Genomic DNA, 22,415 nt, shown 5'->3' with positions numbered 1-22,415 from the left:
GTCCTCTCCCCGGCCACCTCCACCAGATCCTCCGGCAGGACCCCAAGGCGTTCCCGGACCAGATTGGAGATGTAACCTCTCCAACGTGTCCTGGGTCGACCCGGGGGCCTCCTGCCGGCAGGACATGCCCGAAACACCTCCCCGGGGAGGCGTCCAGGAGGCATCCTGACCAGATGCCCAAGCCACCTCAACTGGCTCCTATCGATCCAGAGGAGCAGCGGTTCTACTCCGAGTCCCTTCCGGATGTCCGAGCTCCTCACCCTATCTCTAAGGCTGAGCCCGGCCACCCTAGGGAGGAAACTCATTTTGGCCGCTTGTATCCGCGATCTCGTTCTTTCGGTCATTACCCAAAGCTCATGACCATAGGTGAGGATTGGGACGTAGATCGACCGGTAAATCGAGAGCCTGGCTTTCTGGATCAGCTCCCCCTTCACCACGACAGATTGGTTCAGCGTCCGCATCACTGCAGACGCCGAACCAATCCACCTGTCGATCTCCCGATCCCTCCTACCGTCACTCGTGAACAAGACCCCGAGATACTTAAACTCCTCCACTTGAGGTAGGACCTCTCCCCCGACCCGGAGTTGGCAAGCCACCCTTTTCCGGTCGAGGACCATGGATTTCGAGGTGCTGACCCTCATCCCAGCCGCTTCACACTCGGCCGCGAACCTATCCAGCAAGAGCTGAAGGTCAGAGCTGGGTGAAGCTAGGAGGACCACATCATCCGCAAAAAGCAGAGACGAGATTCTCCTGCCACCAAACTCTGTTAAGGATTACTTCATACACTGTCAAATGTTTTGGAAAAGTAACTTTTATACCAATCACTGCTGAAGACTGCGTTGTACCTCTGGAACAAGGACATCAAACACCAAGTCCAGAAACTGGAACTCTCTCTTCTTTATTAGTTTATATATTCCTGAGCATGAACCAATCCGCTCTGTCAGCTCGTCAACCTATAAAACACGTTAACATAAAAATGAACAAAACATTCCTCTCAGCATTAGACAACGGACCCAGGTGGCCCACTGACCACGCATCCACATAAATAAATGTGATGCAGCTTATTGTAAGTCAGTATACATTTACCTGTGCATCAGCAAAGTGGAACATCAGTGGCTTTAGTCTTTGCTTTAATTTAAGCGAGACACCTGGATTGTGCCACAGATACATGCGGCCAGACTTCACTCCACCGCTGCAGAGATCCTTATACAAAGTCTGAGACAAGAGTTAAAAATAAGCAACATTACCACAGATAACAAGAGATTGCATTATCCTATGTCCAATTTTAGAGTCTTAATTTATTATAATTAAACATTACCTTGATTTCACCATCTGAAATTACTGCCTGGGTTCCATTTTTCAAAGCCTCGATTGTCCTGTAATTTAGATAAAAATACATCTTATTAGCAAATGAAGAATACAAGCACATGTAAGGAGTTTTGTCAGTGTCACTTGAAGAAGTCCGATATTCATTTTAGATCTATATTTAAGGCCTGTAACTCCTGAATGATTTGCAGCTACATGTGCTTAAATCCGGTAATATTAATATAAACCAAACCCGATCAAAGCAGTCAGTCGACAAAAATATCTATTTTTTATAAGGATAGGATTATTCTGAAACAGAATCAGAAGGAGGGCGGCATTAATTAGAGAAGCGGCTACTATTTCAAAGTTATTGTACCTGTTGCAGGACACCTGATTTGTGCAACCACAGTAGAATGACCAAGCACACCACACACAATAACTGAAAAATATTTAGAGATATTGAAAGCTAAGCTTGTCCAGAAAATACATTTTATTTCTGGGTGCACAGGACCAGTTCCAGTGTGGGCCAGATGCTGAAAAATAAATTCATAAATCTGTCTTTTTGAAGTTTCACAAATCAGAGGAAGGTTTCACAAATCACAAACTATGTTTTATGCATTCCTACGAGCCCAGAATAATCTAAAACAGGTTTGAAGAGTGTATGTATTGTAGGTTTTGAGCTAGAGCAGAATAAAAATGGTCAGAGTAGAGAAAAATTGGGTGTATTAGCCCTTTAGCCATTTCCCGAATCGGAAGCTAACTTTAGCCTCATATGAAAACTAGTGATTGAAACCACTTACAAATCTCTGAAAATCTACGCTTTTTAATTAAAAAAGGGTATTAATAACGTTTCAGTCAAGTCAGTATTAGAAATCGTGGTCTTTATATCATATCTAAATTATATATAAAGTTAATATTATTACTTTAACAGTTTTAACAAACAGGGAGACCAGAAAAATCAAATAGCTAAGTTAAAGCTAAGCTACAATTGCTGATAGCTTTATTTATGTAGCTTTTGTGTTAGCTAGCTTGTGATCTCCCTTCGTTTTAAGACTGCGTGTTAATATTGATACAATTAGCTATGAAACACGGTGCCTTTGCAATAATTCTCTGGTAAAGCTTTAAACGCTACAGTGCCTACATTTAAGAACTAAGAACGGTTGCAACAATTAGTTAATTTCATCCTTATCTTTCTTTCTTTATCTATCATGCTTATCCTTACCTTTCCTCAATTGAAACCCGCCGAGTATGGTTGAAACAAAAACAAAGTAGCGGCCGCCAAAAAAAAGACCAACTTCCTGCCGAGGTCTTTCGCTCGTCGATTTTCCGGTAAAAGTAATGACGCGCCATCTTGCTCTCGACACACCAGCTGATGTCTGCAGCCAGGTCCTACTCGTAAAATCTGACGAACGACCGGAAAAAGGGCACTTTGGGCACTTCAGACAAAAGGGGCAGGGTCTCAAGCACCCTCCGCAGCCCCCTCTGCACGTGCCAGAATGAGATACAACAAAAGTCAACCCCTCAGAGTGGTCATGACTCTAAACTAGATCTAATTAACCTAAAATGGTTTTTGAACCAGGATGTTAACATGTTCATTTCTGCTGTGAAATGGGCATTTTTAACATGAGTCTATGGGAGCTTTCTCCTTTCTGGAGTCAGCCCCTGCTGGAGGGAGGAAAACAATTTTTGTCACTTCTGCATTGGCATCAGACTGCAGGATTTAAAATCTTGTTTCCTGATACTTGGACATCTCACCTCTGACTGGCTAACAGCAACACAACTCTACCACCGACTCTGTTTGCTCTGCATTGTTGATGTTTTATCTCCACAAATAACACAAGCCTTGAGGAGTTCTGCTGTGTGGTGGAGGAGCTAATGCTAACGTTAGCTTCTACTAGCTGTGACGTTCTCTGCTGTTTCCTTGACCTAAACCAACAACAGCCTTCCCTGTCGTGAGTCAAGATGGGTGAGTCCATGAAGTGTGACGTAGATCTGTCAGGATTTTCTCATCCTAGAGTTTCACCGTCTGTTTTCTATCAGAAGATAATACAGGAGATAGGTGTAGGAGACTATTTTCATGTTCAGTCCGCATGAAAAACTCAGAGTGACCCATTAGAATCAGAAATAATAATCAGAAATCTTTTTTCTGTGACCCACACTTTTAAGATCGGATCAGAAATGTACAACCTGCACAAAATAAAGATTCTATTCTTATTTCACCCAAAATTTCTGGTTGAATAAATTTTTAATGCAACCACCTTAGTTTAAACACGCACACGCATGTACGCACACACACACACATAAACATTTACACGTCTTTTACACGTGACCTGTTCAACACGCACCTTTGTCTCCTTCAGCGCATCAGTCCATCTCTCTCTCCCTCTCCCTTCTTTCTTCAGCAGCTGCAGGTTGTTTTGTTCTACAGATGTTTACATGTGTTCTAACTTGACTTGTGTCTCATAAACAACACATCACCAGTTGTTCTCGTAGCTTATTACAGCCCATAGTTATGTTTTATTGTCTAACAGCTCCTGGGGTGAGACAGCGTCACTCGCTGAAATGTTTCTGTTCAAACATCAGTTTCAGAGGTCAAATCAGTGTTTTATTTTCACTTATCTTTGGGAATCAAATATTCCTCACCTCTGTGTCAAACATCTGGCCGACCAAACATGCAGCATTTAGAAGGATCTTATATTATTCTGTATAAATCATTACCATGTTGGGATTAAAAGGGTACAACTCACCATAGACTATAAGGTTATCGACACAGAATCACTGATGATCTGACGTCTGAGACACTGAAACACTTTCTGCTGTTGTCCAGGATGTGGAGGAGGAGGAGGAGGAGGGGGGGGGGGGGGGCTGCAAGGAGGTGCCTGTGTGGAGGGTAACCTCATACCAGTTTGTTACTGTGACCAGCAGAGCATCATTGCTGCTTCCATTTTATTTTAGCGCCTCTCAGAGTAAGGACTCCAAAGCGCTTTACACTACAGTGTATCATTCATCCATTCACACACACATTCACACACTGATGGTGATGAGCTACGATGTAGCCACAGCTGCCCTGGTGCGCACTGACAGAGGCGGGGCAGCCGAGCACAGGCGCCACTGGTCCCTCCGACCACCAGCAGGCGTTATAAAAAATCCTGCCTGCTGGATTTTGTCTTGAGTTTGAATTGTAAATGTTTGTCCTTTATTCTCGTCTCACTGGTCCACCAACACTCACCTCGTCCCCAACTCTTGTTGCCTTCCTCTCTTGTCAAAATCTGATCAAACCAACAAGCAGTGGAACAAAAAGGTGGTTTTAGAAGCAGCTCAGACCTGCTGCTCAGTTATTTCTGTCTCACGTTATCTGATTAAACCATTATCTCTGGTCTAGTTGTGCTCGTTCCTGTAATCATTCAACCCGCTGAGACACCGTCTACCTTCTCAGCAGCAGAAGGCTGCAGAAGCAGCAGATCAGATGCTTCAGTTGTTGCAGAGCTTCGTGGCTAAAAGGTCATCTGAGTTCAGGTTTTTTTACTCGAGGATCTGAGGGTTCACGTGCACTTTTATGAGAATGATGAAATAGACCAGGTCATGTGGGTTAGAACATCCAGCTCTCTCCTTCCTTTCCTTTCCCTTGCTCAGTTTTATTCCTGATATATACACCAAAATTTCACTCGAGCTTCTTTACCAGCAGAAGGAATCACAAGTGCACTGCAGATGGGATTAGTTATCTGCTATTTATGTGTCAAATTTGCTTTTATATGAATAAAATTGAACAACAATGACTTTAGTGATTTGGTCCAGAGGGAGACAGATGTTTCCTTTACATGTTCTGCAGTACTCTGCCACTAGAGGGAAACAAATACCTCAAAGAGAGATGTGGAGATAAGTGAGTCTAACAGTAAAAGCTGTTCTACTGATTTTATTCTGTTTTATTGGGCAGAGTTTCTGGTTTCTAACACACTTGTTCCATTTAAAACATGTTTTATTTTATTTAAGTTTTTCCTTGCAATCAAACCAACATTTCAGATCACTGAGATTTAATCTTTGGATGTTGGTTTATTTCTCTGTTGGAACCCATTTTCAGACCTGGATGTGATTTTTTGCTCATTGTCTTAATAAACGTGTCTTTGTGATGAAAAGATAATGGAGAATATTTAGAAATGTGTTCTTGGTCTGTTTCTGCTCCAGTGGCAGCTGGACCCCAGCAGCATGAATAGTATCTGTGCAGCACTCAAACCCAAACAGGTAGTGGACCGGAGGTAGAACAAAGTGGAAACAGGATAAAAGTGGTTTCACGTTTTTGGACAAATTTCCAGATTTGAATCATAAATGTGTCATTTTGTGTTACTTTTCTTCCAAAATGCATCAAGTTCACAGAAAAATAACTTCATGTTTGAAAACAGAAGATGTAGATTCTCCAAACGCTATCTGAAGAACATGTCACCACTTTCTCAAGTGAAAGTTTGACCCAAAAGAATCAGCTTTAAGGGAGGGATGTAGACCTGGATTCCCTCCAGTCAGCTCACTCGCGACTCAATTTCAGATTTAACATCACAAACCAGTTTTGTAAATCGTGCAACTCAGCAAACACATTCTTCATTTAATCCAACAAGTTTTTCATCCACTGGTTTTACTTTTCAGCCTTAAGGAGCTCAATGTATACCTGCACACTAGTCAAAAGAACGGTGTAGCATTTGGTCTACATACTTATAGACTGTCCCTCAATCCATCCATCCATCCATCTATCCATCTATCTATCTATCTATCTATCTATCTATCTATCTATCTATCTATCTATCTATCTATCTATCTATCTATCTATCCATTTTCACTGCTTATCCAGAGTCAGCCCAGACTTCCCTCTCCACAGCCATTTGGACCAGCTCCTCCAGCCAAATCCTAAGGCGGTGCCTGGCCAGCTGAGAGACATAGTCCCTCCAGCATATCCTAAGTCTCCCTTTAGGTCTCCCAGGTTGGACGTGCCCAGGAAACCTCACCAGGGAGGCATCCTGACCAGATGTCCGAGCCACTCCAACTGGCTCCTATGGATGTGGAGGAGCAAGTCTGAGCCCCTCCCCAGATGACCGAGCTTCTGATCCTATCTCTAGGATCTGGGGGGTGTAATGAACCCATTATTTTGCCGGCTTGATATGTGATCCGTTGGAGTTTATTTTTGTGCCTATAAGTGAGAAAGTTGTACCAGGATGTAATGTTAAACGTTAAAATGGATTCCACGATTGACCGGTAGACCGTAGTTAAGATGTTTTTCCTGACATTAAAATCCCTTCATGTCCTGATGAGATGGAGGCGCTGGAGTGCTTTATTGTAAATGGAATCTGAGTGTCGTTGAAAGGACAGATGAACATCTGTCTGTGTGCCCAAATATTTTAAACTCTCCACCTGTTCAACCTGCTCTCCCTGAATGATCACCGGTTTAAAAAGCTGAGATGCAGTGGCTCTGTCTCCGCATGCACAGCACAACTCCTTTGTTTGTGAGATGTTGAGTTCCAGGGATTGTTCCTTACAAGTTGTGGTCAGGACCCACTGTCCACCAGCGCCATGTCGTCTGCATATTTTAAAAGCTGAAATCCTGCCCTGCTACAGGTGATGTCATCAGCGTAAATGGAGAAAACTGTGTATAGCAGCGGTAGTTAAGAGTCAGACTTGCATCCTCAACACCTCCTTTTGCCCTGTAGGCAAATTAGAGGATCCAGGTTCCCAGACATTGTGTGACATGAAATCACACACAACTCTCTCCATGCATTTGAACAGCACCGATGAAAGGGTCTGAAGTCATTGGGGTCTTTTGAATTAGCCTTTTTAGGAACTGAAATGATGCAGGATTCCTTCCACAGACTGGGAACAAAACTAAAGTTCAAAAGAAGCTGAAAGTCTGGTGATGACTGCACCCAGCTGTGCAGCGCCCTGGCCCCGAGTCTGTCTGGGCCAGGAAACTTGTACGGGTTGACTTTCTGTAAAATGGAAGTCACCAGTTTTTCATCAACACTGAGGTCTTTATTGCTGGTCTGACTGTTCCAGTTTTGGTTTCCTGTTGAAACCTTTAGAAGAAGAAAAGATCTTTTCTAAAGCGCCTCTCAAGATAAAAATCACGAGGCGCTTCACAAAAACAAGAAATGTAAAAACATAAATAATTTAGAAAATCATTAAAAATATATTTAAAATTAGCACAAATAGACAATTGTGATTAAAAAATGTAAAGAAAGAGAAAGAATAGGAAAGAGGGAAATCAGTGGATGCTGAGGAAGGTGGAATAGGTGGGGAACAAGGAGAGGGTGATGAAGGTCACACCAAAACCAGCTTGAACAGGTGAGTTTTCTGCTTTTAAAGGAGTCCACTGATCTCAGGAGTAGAGAGCTCCAGAGTCTGGGGACCACAGCAGCAGATGATCTGTCACCTTTAGTCTTTAGCCTGGCGCTGCACAACCAGTAGGCTTTGATCACTGGACCTCAGGGACCTGCTGGGGGTGTAGGGACTGAGAAGATCACCAATGTAAGATGGTGCTTGTCCATGTAAGGCGCTAAAGACCAGAACCAGGATCTTGAAATGAACCCTGAAGTTGACTGGCAGCCAGTGAAGCTGGAGGAGAAGCGGGGTGATGTGGGTGTATTTGGAGGACTTGGTCAGAAGCCGAGCACAGGCATTCTGAACCACCTGCAGACGGTTCAGGGAGGTTCTGCTCAGACACGTGAAAAGAGAGTTACAGTAGTCTAAGCGTGAGGAGATGAAGGTGTGGAGAACAGTCTCAAGTTCAGAGCAGGACAGAATGGGACTCAGCTTAGCAATGTTCCTGAGATAGAAGAAGGAAGAGCGAACATGAAGTGAAACTAAAGAGAAAATCAGAAGACTTTTGCAGTAAAAAAAATGATCGGATTTTGTCTTTTCTCGATTCTCAGTTGACTTTTACAAAACATCTTAGAATATTAGAGCGTCTCAAGAAACAAACCTAATTAAAAACCATTATATGCATAGATGACAATAATGAGCTTTATTTCTATACAAGCAAAATGAAAAGCAAAAAAGGGCTATTTTTCAGGAGCTTTTTCTGGAACGTCTTCCGGTGATTTGGAGGAGAATTTCTTCATTAAAGATTTCCACAAACCCTTCTTTTCCTCATCCATGCTCTGTTGAATACTCCCTGTAAACAAACGTGGTGTAACTAACAGCGGATCTGTGGCAGCTCTACATGACGGATGAAAAAGAGTCAAAAACATACGACAGATGAGATGCTTTAGGTTTCCTACCTGACAGAAGGACTCTGCACTCCTCTGCTGTAACACCGGTAAAACTTGTGTCTCTCACACGAGGAAACTGGACAAAACACACATTATTTGTACGATTCAGTATAATAAAGTCTATCATTACACTTTTTAATTCCAGCATTAAAAGGAGATTATTTGAGTTTCATGAGAATGTTTGGTTACAAATTACAAACACATACTTTTTACAAATTAACCCAACGTGGTTTACTAACATCAAGTAAGATGTTTTACTGTCATTTTCACAAAAAAAAAGTATATTTTTGTCAGTTCTTGAATGCAGCACACAACAAATAAAAAAGCAATGGTGAAAATCAACTTACTCTTTGTCTGTACACGTTTCCATTTATACGAGCCAAACTTTCATACATTTGGTCACATTTCTCTGGATCTGCAATCTGAAAAGGTGACAAAAGATGGAACTGTTAATAGAATAGCTTTTAATTTTGTTTGGATGCAAATGAAAGCTGAAGGAAGTGGTTTACAAATTACTTAAGCAACATATTTGACTGCAAATGATTAAAACAAATTCTCTGAATATATAAAAATAGCACAGTAAGTCATATATAAAGCATAATTTATATTCATATTAGCCAATGCATTATCTATTTTAACTGTCATAAAAGAATAATAACCTTAATATTTTTCAGTCATGAGTATAAAATTCAGTCGTGTAAATGTTAAATGTTTGCGAAAAATAACTAAAATAACACTTTTCAGTTGTTAATTTTTAACTGTCGTATTATACAATTTATTAAAATAATACAACATCATAATATAGTTTTGTATTAATTTAGTAAAGTATATTAGCGCGGTGTTATTTCTGCAGCTGCGTCTTTTCCACATCAACAAACGCTGCAAGGTCGACAGGAAGCGTTTGTCCAAAGCTTCAACAGCCGCCGCGTGACCTCCTACCTGCGTGTTTTCGCCCTCGCGGAACGCAGAAGCGACCCTCTGCCGCAGAAATGTTCCCAAATCGCGGCCCTTTTTGGTCTCGTCTCGGGGCCATTCCTCGCATAGCTTTAAAAACCGACGATATCGTGTCGCAGACATCTTTGGTCATGTAATATTTACGCGAACGAGTACGTTCACGGCTTGAGCCTTTTCGGACACCGTAACTTGTGTCACATCTAAACTGTTCCCCCTTTAATTTCTGCTGGGATCTCGCGTGTGTTCCTTTCCTTCAAAATCAGTCAGTGATTGATATGCAGCAGTGTCTGTTCAATTTTCTGTTTTTGTTTCATAACTACTGCAGTAAGGCTTACGGTCTTAAATTAGTTTATGTTTGCTGTAAAATGTTTGTTTTACTGTATTTCCCCAGTTGCACAATGCCGTGAACAGTTTCAATTAAATATTATCAAGAGTGCATATGAAGTGTCTTGATTTTCCTTTACAATTTATGTTTTTCAACATGCCATGCAGGCTGTCCAGACTTGACATGTCATTGGGAAGCACCTACAAAGAAATCCGTCACAATGAGAACATGTTCAAACCATTTGATTTTGTGACCAAAGGTGCCGGTGTAATGACTTGTAATTGTGACAGCCCTGACACTTTGATATAAGTACTTGCTTTTGATGAATATATTACCTGTTTTGATTAAGGGACTTGCTTTTGAAGCATTGACTACTTATTCTGAGCTTTTGAACAACTGACTTTTCTTTTTGATGAAATGACTCACCTTTGCAAGTTATCCACCATGTTTTGCAGTTTGCACTAATTGTTTTGAGAAGAGCGTGCAGAGATCAATTCTGTTGTGAGAAATGCACCAAAGCAACTGAGAAAAACTAATATAACTCCTCAGCTAAAACATTCAGAAATAACAGTTTGATTTTAAATTAAATTATTAATGATGTTTTTTTATTCTTTGTACAAAGAGTTTACTGTTTTAAATGAAAATCTAAAAGTAAACTATACGTATTTGTTACTCTGGGTTTATTTGTCATTAGGGATTTTTAAAATCAACTAACATGTTATATTTTTAGTTTTTTATGTTATAATTTAAGACAAAACTAACATCTGTTTTAAAACATTCTTAAACCTCATTGAATTGTAGTTTCGGTTCCAGAAAATAATTGCTCAAGCTTCAGGCAGTTTTAGCTGTCCTAAATGTGTAATAAGGACTGATTGTTGTTGGTTATTTTAAATTACTGTGCAATCTTTGAATGTCTTGTTTACATTTTTAGGAATCTTCTGGTCAACGTAGGCTTGTTTGCTTCAGGCGTTTGGGTTGCAAGAAATCTCTCAGATTATAATCTGATAATTAATAATTAAGCTGGAGGGATTGCAAGGAGCTCAGATACTGCTGGACCATGCTGCACAAGCCATTACTGTCATAAAGAAGAGCAGGTTTCAACCCCACCTCCACAGCCGAGACATGCGCAGCAAGGTCGAGACTCTGAGGAACAGACGGACTTTCTACCAGCAGACAGATATTTGTGAGCTACGTCAACATAAAGGTCCTGAACTGACATGGCTGCATAAAATCACAAGTTTAAAGTCCTTAATGGCTGAACATCTAGCAGTCAGTCTGACTAAAAGATCACAATCACAAAGATGCTATTTAAATGTAATTATTTTCATTTAATCAGAGGTGACATTTATAAAAACTAAACAAGTAAAGATGATTTGTTTCCAAAGTAGCACAAGAAATATTTCTGTATTTACTGGAGTTGTTTGTTTCTTCTTTGTTGGTTTAAGATGCCTAAAAGACAAGAAACATGTCAGTTAGAAATACAGCTTTTGACTTTTACAGTAACTGGATTGTTTTATCAGAATAAGAATCAGAAAAGGTTTATTGCCATTGTCAGTGAACAAGCAGTTCACAAACTAGGAACTTGTTTCGGTACTAATGTGCTACATATAACATGAATAATAAATTTCAGAAATAGAATAAGTAGAATAAAATATAATAAAACTAGCATAAAACATTCAGCTATAAAAAAGGCAGGTAATGGTAATATGGCCGGTAACGTGACGTTATGTCAAGTACAGCAGACGAGCATGGTTGTGTGTTTATAAGCTATTCACAAGTCTAACGGCAGATGGAAAGAAGCTGTTCTTATGGCGGGAGGTTCTGGTCTGGATGGACCGTAACCTCCTGCCTGAGGGAAGCGGCTCGAAAAGTCTGTGTCCCGGGTGAGAAGGGTCAGCTGCAATCCGGCCTGCACGCCCCCGAGTTCTGGAGACGTACAGGTCCTGGAGAGATGGAAGGCTGCAGCCAATCACCTTCTCCGCGGAGCGCACAATGCGCTGCAGTCTATTTTTGTCCCTCACCGTGGCTCCAGCGTACCACACAGTGATGGAGGAGGTGAGGATGGACTCAATGATGGCCGTGTAAAACTGCACCATCATCTGGGTCAGCAGCTTGGCCTTTTTCAACTGCCGCAGAAAGTACATCCTCTGCTGGGCCTTTTTGATCAGGGAGCTGATGGATGGCTCCCACCTAAGGTCATGTGTGATGGTGGTTCCGAGGAAGCGGAAGGAGTCCACAGTGGTGACGGGGAAGCGGAAGCTTTATCACCATCGTCCTAGCGTAATTCTGACACATTAGGTCACCGGCTGAGGAGACACGTGTCTGAAATGAATCCCTTTTCACTCTGGATTCAAATGGAAACTCATCGTCAACACAGGAGCGGTCAGATCAAATCTAGGGCGGGTGCTCTGTGATGACAGCGTGGCTTTTATTGATGTTTGCCACTCGCTGGACCAACCTGCTGTCTCTAACTCACACAGAGGAGAAATGAAGGGTGTGATGGAGGATTTGCTCCTGCTTCTGAAACAACATGAAGAGGCTGAGAAACCTCTTTATGTTGAGAAGAAATCTGAGGAGTGGAACCTGTGCACAGTGTTTGGAGTCTTACTGGGTTTCCCCGTCACTTACTGGTTCGATCAGACCGAGAGCTTTGAAAATTGTCTGTCCATGACTCCTCTGATGGTGAGAACGGCTTCAGCGTCATGGCAGGCACATGGCCCCCATCACAGATGCTGCCTGTATTCCTTCACCCTCCCAGCTGCTCTGCAGGAAGAGACACGGCCCAAGCTGGAGGAGTGGGAGTTTGGTCTGCAAGGAAGATTTAAACAGCAGCGCATCTTGAAGAATCTGAGGATTAAGCCACAGTCTCTCTGCCATCAGTCTGTTTGTGATGCTGGTAAAAGTCTGTTTTAAGATAAAAGTGGTACTCTTTTAATCTAAAGCTAGGTGCAATAACATTGAATTGGGTTCTTTTCTTCATTTTGTACCATTTAAGTGTGGGGAAAAACACCTATTTTCATTATTTATCTGATAGGAAATTTCACACACCACATTCTTTTGACAAGTACTCATAAATAATGTGAGCTTAAACGGTCATTAAAAGATAACACAATCCAGTAATGCCTCTGTGAATACCTTGGCTCTAAAGATATAATAATTAGCAACAGTTAGCCCTCTGAAACGAAATTTGGCTCATTGGAAATAATTTGGACCATAAAAACCTGAAAACCTTTATTTTTGATAGGACTGACAGATTATGATTTAATCCCTGTTTCGCTTTAAAAAAATCTATCAGATGTTTGAGTCGTGAAGCAAAGTAATTAAATGTAGCAACTCAAATTTGATTAAATATCTTAAACATGCCTTTGTGCAGAATTTTTGGAGGGCAACAACGAAACAACCCAGATGCACTTTGGTCCAGATGAGTCGTACTTTGGGTTTTTATTGTATCTGTATCTTGTAAATGAAGATTAATGATCCATTTATCAGGAAACAAGAAATTATGGGGTTGGCTAACAAATGCTCATCAATAATATCAATTCTTTGTAAAACAGGTCCTGTTGTGCATCTTTAAGAATTCAAGTCCTTTTTCACCAGCAGTAAGAAAATTATTTAGTACAAGTTTCTGAACTTGCACGTGAAGGTGTTTAATCTTGAGATTTTGCACAAACTTCATCTTGGTAGCTTTCATAAGAAAACAATGCTCACCAGATGTCTCAAATGTGTTTATTAAATAAATTATGAAAACAATCGGAAAGCTTCCCAAAAGCAAACTAAACATGAGAATCCTAATCTCAGCTAGTTACAGGCCCCATTTTTGCAAGAAACAAATATTCTCACTACAGTATGTTTCCACTTTATATAATAGATGTGATTTTATTAAATTATAGGAACGAAGGCAGTTAAATAACTTGGCATATAAACTTTTTGTAAACGTAATTTTCATTCTTTAAAACCAGTCATCTAATTTAAAAGGGACATATTACGCCTAACTAGCTTTAGAGGCAAATGTTGAGTGGATGTTTGTGTGAAGAACGTCGGGCTCACCGTTCTTCACATCTTTAATTAGCCTTTTTCCCTGAGCAAGACCATCAAAGCTGAGGCAAAGGAATGCATAACAGGTGACTGGCAACCTGTAGTACACAGGCCCTCCACCAGAGGGCACACCAAGTAGCACCTATTATGTATTTTAAAGCTTAAAATACTGTTTTTACGTGTCTTAATTACTCATCACTTAAACATAATAAAGTTATTAAGTCATAATTCAATGTCTCCGCATTTTATGGCAAAATTTTTAAACTTCAGATCTTCACTCTGCTGAGAAGACAAGCTGAAGTAGATGCCTCTGCTGCTGGAAGGACCACAGGCTGGGAGATCCGAGTGTGTCTGCAGCTTTTTCTTCAGGGGCCCTAAAGGGATCAGCCAGTCCTCTCTGCATGATTCTGGCCAAAAACACGACTCTTCATCTTCCGTGGTGACGCTGCAGCCTTGTTGAAACACGGTGCATAACTCCAAGCCTCTGGACTGGAGGATGCTTACACCCTGATGTTTGAGCCACTTACAAACCTTTAATTAAATCTCTGAAATTATGACTTTCCTTTTGAACAAAATCACAAACTTGCATCATTTAACTCTGTTTTTTAACTCGACACAAAACTAAACAAGTGAAGAAAAAGGAATGGTTGTTCAAATACATCCAAGATAATGAATCGTGTAGCTTGTCTTTTTATCTTGGTTTTAAATTATTTGACAATTCTATCATTTAAGTGATGATATTTACCTGTCAGCCATTAAAAAAAATATCATGTTTCATTAAAATAAAGACAGAAAATTACAAATGCACTTTGGTCTTAGTTCCACGTAAACAAAAGCTCATGTTTACTTTGACTTCACATTTGCTGTTTTTGGGTAAACAAAACCAGAAATACCAAACTGTTGCTAAACAACACAACAACTTTGTCAAAAACAAAAACAGTTTTTAGTTTGACACCAAGAGCAAAAGCACTAAAGCACAGTTTTGCTTCATAACCAAAATTAAAACATTAAAATTTTGTTAACCTGAAAATTAAAACTTGAAAATGAGCTAAACGGTCCCAGCACTCCATTAAACCTCTGAGCTGCTCTGGAACCCGGCGCTACTCCTCTGGCTGGAGCATCTCCGTGCCTGTGCAGAAAAACACAAGTAACCACACTTTACTAACAGGATCTTGAAATCATCTTAGAGACTTCCAGTAACCACACTTTGTTCGTACTCATGGACAGAAACAAGACAAACTCTGTCACCAAAACACAAGTGAAAAATCTGAACTTTGACAAAAGTCTCGTCTCAGACTTACATTGCTTGGGCTTCTGTTGACCCTCAACTCGCTGGGCTAGCTGCTGCTACTTCCGCTGGACTCGGGTGTCTACATAAACAAAAGTGTGTGTGACAAAAGTGACACATTTCAAAAAGCAGCACTTGAACGCACCCGTCTCAAAGTGGTGTTGCTGCTCAAATAGTGGATTTCAAGGACAGGTTGCTTCAGAGTAACTTACAGGTCCAGACAGCGAGCTGGTTGGTGGCCCTGAAGAGGCCGACTAAGGGTCCGATTGGGACACTGACCTGGAGGAGTCGGTTTCTAGAGGTGATGTCTGGGGAAAACAAAAACGTTTCAGGCTCCTTGTGCTACAATTAAGAAAACGCTCTGTGGTGGTGTGCAGAAGCAGATTCATACCGTACGGTCAAAGCCTACCACGACCATGCACACCAGGAAGCTTAGGAGGTCTTTCCCAACGATTATGACAGTGCGATGTATGGGGAGTGGTAGAGCATCGCACTGTACATTATTAGATTCCAGCCGTCCCCGGTGATGATCTGAAATGAAAATAAACGTTTATAAAAACCGGAGTCGAGTCACGACTGAATATATGGAAGGAAGTAATACCTGAAAGACGGTTAGCATGGACCACCACAGCGAGTCAAAGCTGGCCTGGGGATGAAAGAGTCCCTTGACCTCCGGCGGTGGAAAGCTCTCACGGCTGAACAACGTCATGCCCCACATGCTGCAGCGAGAGTCAGCCAGATCCTTATTAGAGGAAATTCTGTGCGTGTGTGTATGCGCGCATGTGTGTGTACGTGCCTGAAGCTGCGCAAAAAAAACCTGAAGAGATGCAGCGACTGCTTGATGGATCGCTTCAGGATCTCGAACTGCCTCTTCGGCTCAGGCGAGAAGTACAGCATGCTGATCTGAGTGATGCGGAGGACGTAGAGTCTGGTCTCTGTTTGCCACACCATTTCCACAATGCTGAGAGAAAACAACAAAAATAGTTATAACAGCAAAAAAATAAACCATCAGTTCTCAAAAGCAAAGGTTGACTGAGATTGTTCTACCCGATGATGATGATGATGGCGAAGTCCTGGAGATTGCCCCAATCAGTGAAGTACCCTGTACAGGAGGAGATCCACCACCAACTCCGATGAGTACGTCCCGACGAACACGCATGTGTTCAGGGCTGTAGTCAGAGCCTCGGGCTTCAGGAAAAGATCCAGAGTCAAGAACATCATGAACATGAGATCACTCAGCTGCCTTCAGGTCATGGGTTCAGAGTTGCTGGAGGATGAGCAAAAAAAAATTTATTAGCTGAACGTGTTTTAGTCTCACCAAACGTGAGCGGCGCCGGCTGCTCCACCAGCGGTCGCTCACCGTGGACAATCTGAGACACAAGAGACAGAGAATGAGTGGATCCCACTGCATCCGTGCACGTTCAGCTTCAGCAGTGATGGGATTTGCTGTGGTGTGAGTGAATGTGTGACTGCTTTTGTGTCATCTTTGTCTCTACGTGGCGACCAGTCCAGGGTGACGGCTGGAGACCAAAGCAGCTCCCAGAGACTCGACTAAATGAGTGTTTGTGTGAACATCTGTACCTGCAGCAGCGATGCTCCCACAAGTACAGCTTCATCCTGTACAGCAGGCCCAAGCCGTCCACAAAGAAGCCCCAAAGTCGCTAAGGCACAAAATCTTCAGGGTGAAGCAAATGAGCTGGGCTGAAGGATGAGTGTTTGAAAAGCAGCAACATTAACACACATGAAGTGGTCCTACAGAGAGATGAGAGGAGCAGACAAAATCATCGCCTTACACAAGGTCCAGGTCGCTCGTGTAGCATCAATGGCGGAGGTCGCCGGCCCACAGCTGGGCCCCCATGGTGCCGAAGGTGTACACCATAAACAGGTACACCAGAATGTACCGTCCTATGATGGGTATGATTTTCTTCATCCACCTTCGCAGTTCTACAGGAATGTAGACACAAACAACCATGGTGCTGCATGGTGGCGCAGTGGCTAGCACTGTTGCCTCGCAGCACGAAGGTTGCAGGTTCGAAACTCAGCTCGGCTGTGGCCTTTCTGCGTGGAGTTGTGTGTTCTCCCCATGCATGCGTGGGTTTCCTCCGGGCACTCCGGTTTCCCCCACAGATCACAACATGCCCTATAGGTTATAAATTGTAAGTCGCTTTGGATAAAAGCGTCTGCTAAATAAATAAACATAATAGCATAAACAACCAGATGTAGATGTTTGACAAAAACCTTGGCCTTGTGGCTCCTCACAAACGTCGTGTTATTTACGAGTCACTAGGAATACGTTTTCATGAATCTACATGTGTTTAAATCCATTCCTGGAAGTCTGGCATTTAATAAATAATTTATTAAATGCCAGACTTCCAGGGATGGATCTAAACACAAATCCATTTATTATGAATAGATTTGTTAGTAATAAAAGTGAAGGCTGGTGTTTGAATGGTGGCAAAGGTCCTTCTGTGCTCCGTCATCAACTTACCCCTCACTCTGATTATCAGCCTGACCCCCTTCAGCGGGTAGCTGATCCTCACGTGCATCCGGAACCGAAACAGGAAGCAGTCCACGATCCTGACAGGGAAAAAAAAATTAAACGTTTTAAATCTGTCACTTCAGCTAAAATTAAACAATGTTTTTCATCTGCAAATAGTAAATAAGTAAACTCACTCAATAATCAAGACAGATAACTCCACCCGGTTCCAGATGCTACAAAGGTGACCCCGCTCCCTGCAGATGCCCAGCGACGCCACCTTCAGGACCGTGTCAGAAACGAAGGTGAAGCAGCTGATGTTGATGACCTGAGGAGACGTGGTTAAAAACAGCAGGATTATAATAAAACAGCTTAAACAGATGTGGGGAATATGTCAGGGCTCGCACGTACCTTCAGGTGCAGGGGCTCCTCACCGGGGCTCACGCTCACAATGCTGGTAAGGATTACAAGCACCTTGAGCAGGTCCCAAAACGTGGAAAAGGTTAAGGCCAAAACATGTTCAGATGATCCAAATACAGATTAAAGACACAGATCAAACAGATTACAACCCACCAGAGGTACCTAAACATTCAGTTCTGTCACAAAGACATACATGTCCTGTCTCATTTAAGAAGCTTCCTCAGTTCTACTCTAAAAGATGAAAAGTTTCACGCTCGTCCAATACCGGTTTCCTGGAAGCATGAATTCTAAAGCTTCCAGTTGTCAATTGAGGAAGTTTGTGAATGAGAAACAAAAAAACAACAAAAAGCAACCCCAGCTGATCTTCACAGCCAAAGTTACTTCTCTCAGTAAGGAAAGGATATGGGCTGTTGACCAATGTCTTCATCCATAGCTCTGCTTTTACTCCCAGAGACTCGAAGGAGCTACACTGAAAAAAAAAATTACTTGTATGATTTACTTAATTCAATTATGGAAAGTGGTTGCACACAATTGTTTTGCTTTAATTGCAAGTAAAACGTTTGAGTGGAATGAACAAGTTTTTCACTTTAAACAAACATGTATATTCTGTGTTAATACAAATTGATAGAAACATGTTGTCATTAAGTAATTTGAGCTCTTCAAACATTTTAATTCAACATGAATCTTTCACTTTGTTCGAACGCTATTCCTCAACTTACTGTAATACTAATGGGTCACTTTATTACTACATGTCTTCTTCAAATTCAATTTTCATAATATATTATAAAGTAAAATACTAAATTTTTTCTACTTCAACTCAAGTCACATCATGGAAATGAAAATAAAATAAACCATCATCGAAGAGAACAAAAACATTCTGCTTTGTCAAGATTAAACAATACAAAGAAACTACTTAAGTCATTTAAAATGCAGAAATGTTTTGTTCCATTACCATTAAAATACATATTTACTGAAATGATAAATATGTTTCTATACTATCTTAATGACACTACCAATTTTCTCTCAATCAAAAAGAAACTGCTGAATGTCAAAACCTTTAAGTGCTATAGTTTGATGCACCAAGTGTTTGTGGTCAAAATATAGAAATTTGAAATACATTAGATACGAGTTTAACTAAACCTCATGTATAATAAACATCTTTAATGCTTTAAAAATATATCATCAAGGTGAGTATAATAATAAAAAGCATCAAAAATGTTAAATTTTTTGGTTTAAGTGGTGAGCTGTACTTTGTATTTATTTATTTATTTTAAACAAGCCTGCAGTTTCCTGGGGTTCCAGTGTTTTATAGTTTTAAATTGCACTCTTGAAATATTAAACACAATTTTGTTCTTAATCGACCTTTTTTTGTTTTCCTCATTTTCACAGTGAAAAAAGTGAATGAATGAAAAAATACCTTTAGCAATAGATTTCAAAATGTAATGACTAAGATTGTACTCATTTACTTTCAAAAACAAAATGTATTATTGCTTGTGCGTACGTATGTGTTTTGTAGTCCATTTGAGAACTACAAATGGCGACGTGAGATGATGTCAGACACCAGCAGTGGAAAGAACGTGGCGGACGGTGTTTTTATGGCTGTGTCTCGGTTAAAACACAGACAATTAAAAATGTAACTCCCAAAACAAAAAATAACATCTCCAATTACACACAGACATTACCTGATGAGCTTGTGATTGGTGTCAATGTGCACCATATACTTTGGGCAAGGAACTGTGTACGTCCTTCTCACTACACATCCGAGATGTGTCATTCGAGCAAGTACACCCGCACTGTCCACACGATGCATGGATGCATACAGTCGGTCCCACTGTACTCTATGTCCCTGGGCAAGTAGAGCACCTCGGACTACCCTGTACCCAGCATCTGGCATGTTGCTCTTAATTACTGTGATAAAATAATCTAGTTCCTCATCACTGCATTTACTGCATGTGGCAGATACAAATATATAAATAAATATATTATTTTCAGACATCCGTCTAAATAGAGTTGCTCTGGATACACCAAGGAGTTTGGTAATGACACTTGTTGGCAGACCCATTTCCACAAGGTGTTCGAGAGCCTCTCGCGACACCGCCAATCGTTGACGGCCACGAGAACCTCTTTCAACGTGTACTGTTATTAATGTCTTTTGATTATCTCTTTCCTGCTGGATAATAGTATTCAGATCGGAAAGAGCAGAAAGTATATCCTCTCCCTCCCACATCAATGTCACCTAGAGCACCTAATAAAACTAAATAATGGTGACAAGCAAACTATAGCCCTTCCCAATCAACAGGTTGCCTCTCCAAGATGCTTGACAGTCGATCGTAAAACCTCTGAAGGATGTCACGCCTCAATGATTCCTAGAGGAAAAAAAAAACAAAAACAGAACAAACATGAATTGGATAACTGTTGGGTAATAGAAATAAAATAACAACTTCCAAATATCTTATGGCACTTTTATTTTTTTAACACTCCAGCTATGATAGTTTTAATAAAAAAACATTTTAAAATAAGACCAACTGTAGATTCAAAGGTACATGAAATGATGAAGCAGTATTTCTGTTTATTATGTGCCAGAGCTCATTGGCCAAAATTTAAAGATGTATTTTATTTTTAAAAAAATTATATTTCTTTAACTATCGCACACCACCAGAAAATCTAACATTTATGCACCGGCTCAGCCAGTGTCTGTCTCCTTATTACTGCACGCACAGCCTAAAGCAGGGGTTTCAAACTCAAATTCACAATGGGACAAAATTAAAAACTGGGACAAAATTGCGGGCCAAACTCAATATTTGTTGAAAAGTTTATTTACAGATGTCTTGTTATTCAATTGGAAAGAAACTTATTTTTGCATCTGAACACAGAATCTGATATGACCAAATTACACACGAGCAAGTACATTTTAAATAAAACACATCACTCGTTACTTATGTCTCAATTTTTATTTACTCTTTTTACTCCTTACAATGTGTACATATTCAGTATTTAGATTGTTTTACCTTTTGGATATTTTAAGTTTGTCGGTTTTATGTTTTCTTTTAGTTTACTCTTTATTATTATGTTTTACTCTCCTGTTTGGCTTCTGTAATGAACGTTATTGCTGCTGTGACATCACAGTTTCCCCACTGAGGGACAATAAAGGTATTTTCTATTCTATTCTTCAGTTTGTAGTCTGTCCAGTTCCCATTTTAGAGTAAGTTGAATCTTTTTTTTACAGGCAACAAAAACCAAAAATAGCAATTATCTTCTATGAAAATATCTCAGTTATTAACTTTCATGCTTTGGAGCAGAAAAAGTTCAGGACAATTAAATGTTTCAAGCTCAGTTCTCTCCACTCTGATGGTCACCTGTTCCAGCCAGATACCTTCTTTCTAGGCGTTCAAAGTCGGAAACTCGCTGAGTAAACTGGGCGCTTAGAGGAGTATCTTCAGTTGTTTAAGACTGAGGGTAACGCTGCACACGCTGATTCTACTAGCATGGATGCTAATGATCGTAAACATAAAAGAGGGCTTGCTTCGTCCGTCTCGCGCGCTGACGCCGCAAAGCACTGTGGGATTAGTAGTCTTATCAGCAAAATCGCCCGGCGGGCCAGTTTTAATATTATATATTTGATATTTGATTTCGCGGGGCAAATAAAAATAGACCAAGGGCTTGAGTTTGACAACTGTGGCCTAAAAAAAATGGTACCTAGACACGCTAACTAAACAAATGTTCGCTTGAGTTTAGCTTGATGTTAAACTAGATGAAAAATGGACCAGACTTCACGTAACGTCTGGACTGAATTGAACATAAAACATTTTACTTGACAATGAAGAACGCTTCTACTCATAATTCTATAACATTGCATCAATTACAACGAGGGAATAAGATAAAACTGTTACTCACAGATTGTGACCGGTCCATCCCGCTCTGCCGTGTGAACTGCAATACGCATGCGCACAGCAGATCTGTTCCGTAATATAAGAAGCCATATGATTGGCTGAAAGCGAACAGCCCTGGCAGAATCATATATTTGATTGACAGATTCATTAGCCAATGGTGACGTTTGTTGATCTGCGACGTTAGGAGTGTCTCAAAATTCCAAGAGCATCTGGCTCTCTCACGAATGCAGGAAGGTTCACAAATGAGAAGCTGTTCGTGAATGCACCACACAGATTTCACTCACAAACGCAGGAAGGTTCACAAATGAGAAGCTGTTCGTAAATGCACGTTCAGCAATTCGTATGATCTGTGAGTTTATATTACAAGTGTTCTTACAAATTATATTTGTGAACCACAGAGTGTGAACTTCAGAATTAGCGTGTGCATTTGTGGAAAATGTTGCGTGACTTGTTTTTTCACATTATATTTATGAGT

General features: G+C 40.8%; 2 protein-coding genes and 1 pseudogene across 5 annotated transcripts; 1 reads left to right on the top strand and 2 right to left on the bottom strand.

The window, feature by feature from the left end:
• Window positions 1–8,290: 8,290 nt before the first annotated feature.
• uqcc2 (ubiquinol-cytochrome c reductase complex assembly factor 2) lies at window positions 8,291–9,860 on the bottom strand. Its single transcript, XM_015941320.3, has 4 exons — window positions 9,492–9,860; window positions 8,900–8,974; window positions 8,562–8,628; window positions 8,291–8,455 (listed from the first exon to the last, which is right to left on the bottom strand). Exons 1-4 carry the CDS (start codon window positions 9,627–9,629, stop codon window positions 8,343–8,345), a joined length of 393 nt encoding a protein of 130 aa, XP_015796806.1. The 5' UTR covers window positions 9,630–9,860; the 3' UTR covers window positions 8,291–8,342.
• Window positions 9,861–10,953: 1,093 nt separating this feature from the next.
• LOC107373145 (UPF0739 protein C1orf74 homolog) lies at window positions 10,954–12,947 on the top strand (annotated as a pseudogene).
• Window positions 12,948–13,376: 429 nt separating this feature from the next.
• LOC107373146 (muscle calcium channel subunit alpha-1-like) lies at window positions 13,377–18,379 on the bottom strand. 4 transcript variants are annotated; one of them, XM_070549530.1, is made up of 12 exons: window positions 18,042–18,379; window positions 17,828–17,958; window positions 17,643–17,731; window positions 16,948–17,294; window positions 16,736–16,855; window positions 16,202–16,421; window positions 15,972–16,115; window positions 15,756–15,873; window positions 15,546–15,685; window positions 15,367–15,462; window positions 15,168–15,236; window positions 13,377–14,995 (listed from the first exon to the last, which is right to left on the bottom strand). In XM_070549530.1, exons 3-5 carry the CDS (start codon window positions 17,698–17,700, stop codon window positions 16,832–16,834), a joined length of 429 nt encoding a protein of 142 aa, XP_070405631.1. In that variant the 5' UTR covers window positions 17,701–17,731; window positions 17,828–17,958; window positions 18,042–18,379; the 3' UTR covers window positions 13,377–14,995; window positions 15,168–15,236; window positions 15,367–15,462; window positions 15,546–15,685; window positions 15,756–15,873; window positions 15,972–16,115; window positions 16,202–16,421; window positions 16,736–16,831. The 4 variants fall into 4 exon arrangements, with proteins under 4 accessions (XP_070405631.1, XP_070405634.1, XP_070405630.1 ...); XM_070549529.1 differs by having other exon boundaries at window positions 13,378–14,995; window positions 15,951–16,115; XM_070549533.1 differs by lacking the exons at window positions 17,643–17,731; window positions 17,828–17,958; window positions 18,042–18,379 and having other exon boundaries at window positions 16,202–16,855; window positions 16,948–16,965.
• Window positions 18,380–22,415: the final 4,036 nt, after the last annotated feature.

The sequence above is a fragment of the Nothobranchius furzeri genome, chromosome 3 (assembly GCF_043380555.1).
Source record: "Nothobranchius furzeri strain GRZ-AD chromosome 3, NfurGRZ-RIMD1, whole genome shotgun sequence".
NCBI lineage: Eukaryota > Metazoa > Chordata > Actinopteri > Cyprinodontiformes > Nothobranchiidae > Nothobranchius > Nothobranchius furzeri.
This window is presented reverse-complemented; position numbering and strand designations above follow the sequence as displayed.

Bases quoted from the DNA above. Each gene is read 5' to 3' on its own strand.
- uqcc2 (XM_015941320.3), bottom strand. From the start codon at position 9,629: ATGTCTGCGACACGATATCGTCGGTTTTTAAAGCTATGCGAGGAATGG. The intron at 8,629-8,899 runs GTAAGTTGATTT...TGTTTTGTCCAG, and splicing joins GAAACGTGTACAGACAAAGA to TTTCCTCGTGTGAGAGACAC. The intron at 8,456-8,561 runs GTAGGAAACCTA...GTTTGTTTACAG, and splicing joins GTGCAGAGTCCTTCTGTCAG to GGAGTATTCAACAGAGCATG.
- LOC107373146 (XM_070549530.1), bottom strand. From the start codon at position 17,700: ATGCACGTGAGGATCAGCTACCCGCTGAAGGGGGTCAGGCTGATAATC. The intron at 17,295-17,642 runs GTAAGTTGATGA...TATAACCTATAG, and splicing joins GCTGATAATCAGAGTGAGGG to GGCATGTTGTGATCTGTGGG. The intron at 16,856-16,947 runs GTAAGGCGATGA...CTCATCCTTCAG, and splicing joins ACGAGCGACCTGGACCTTGT to CCCAGCTCATTTGCTTCACC.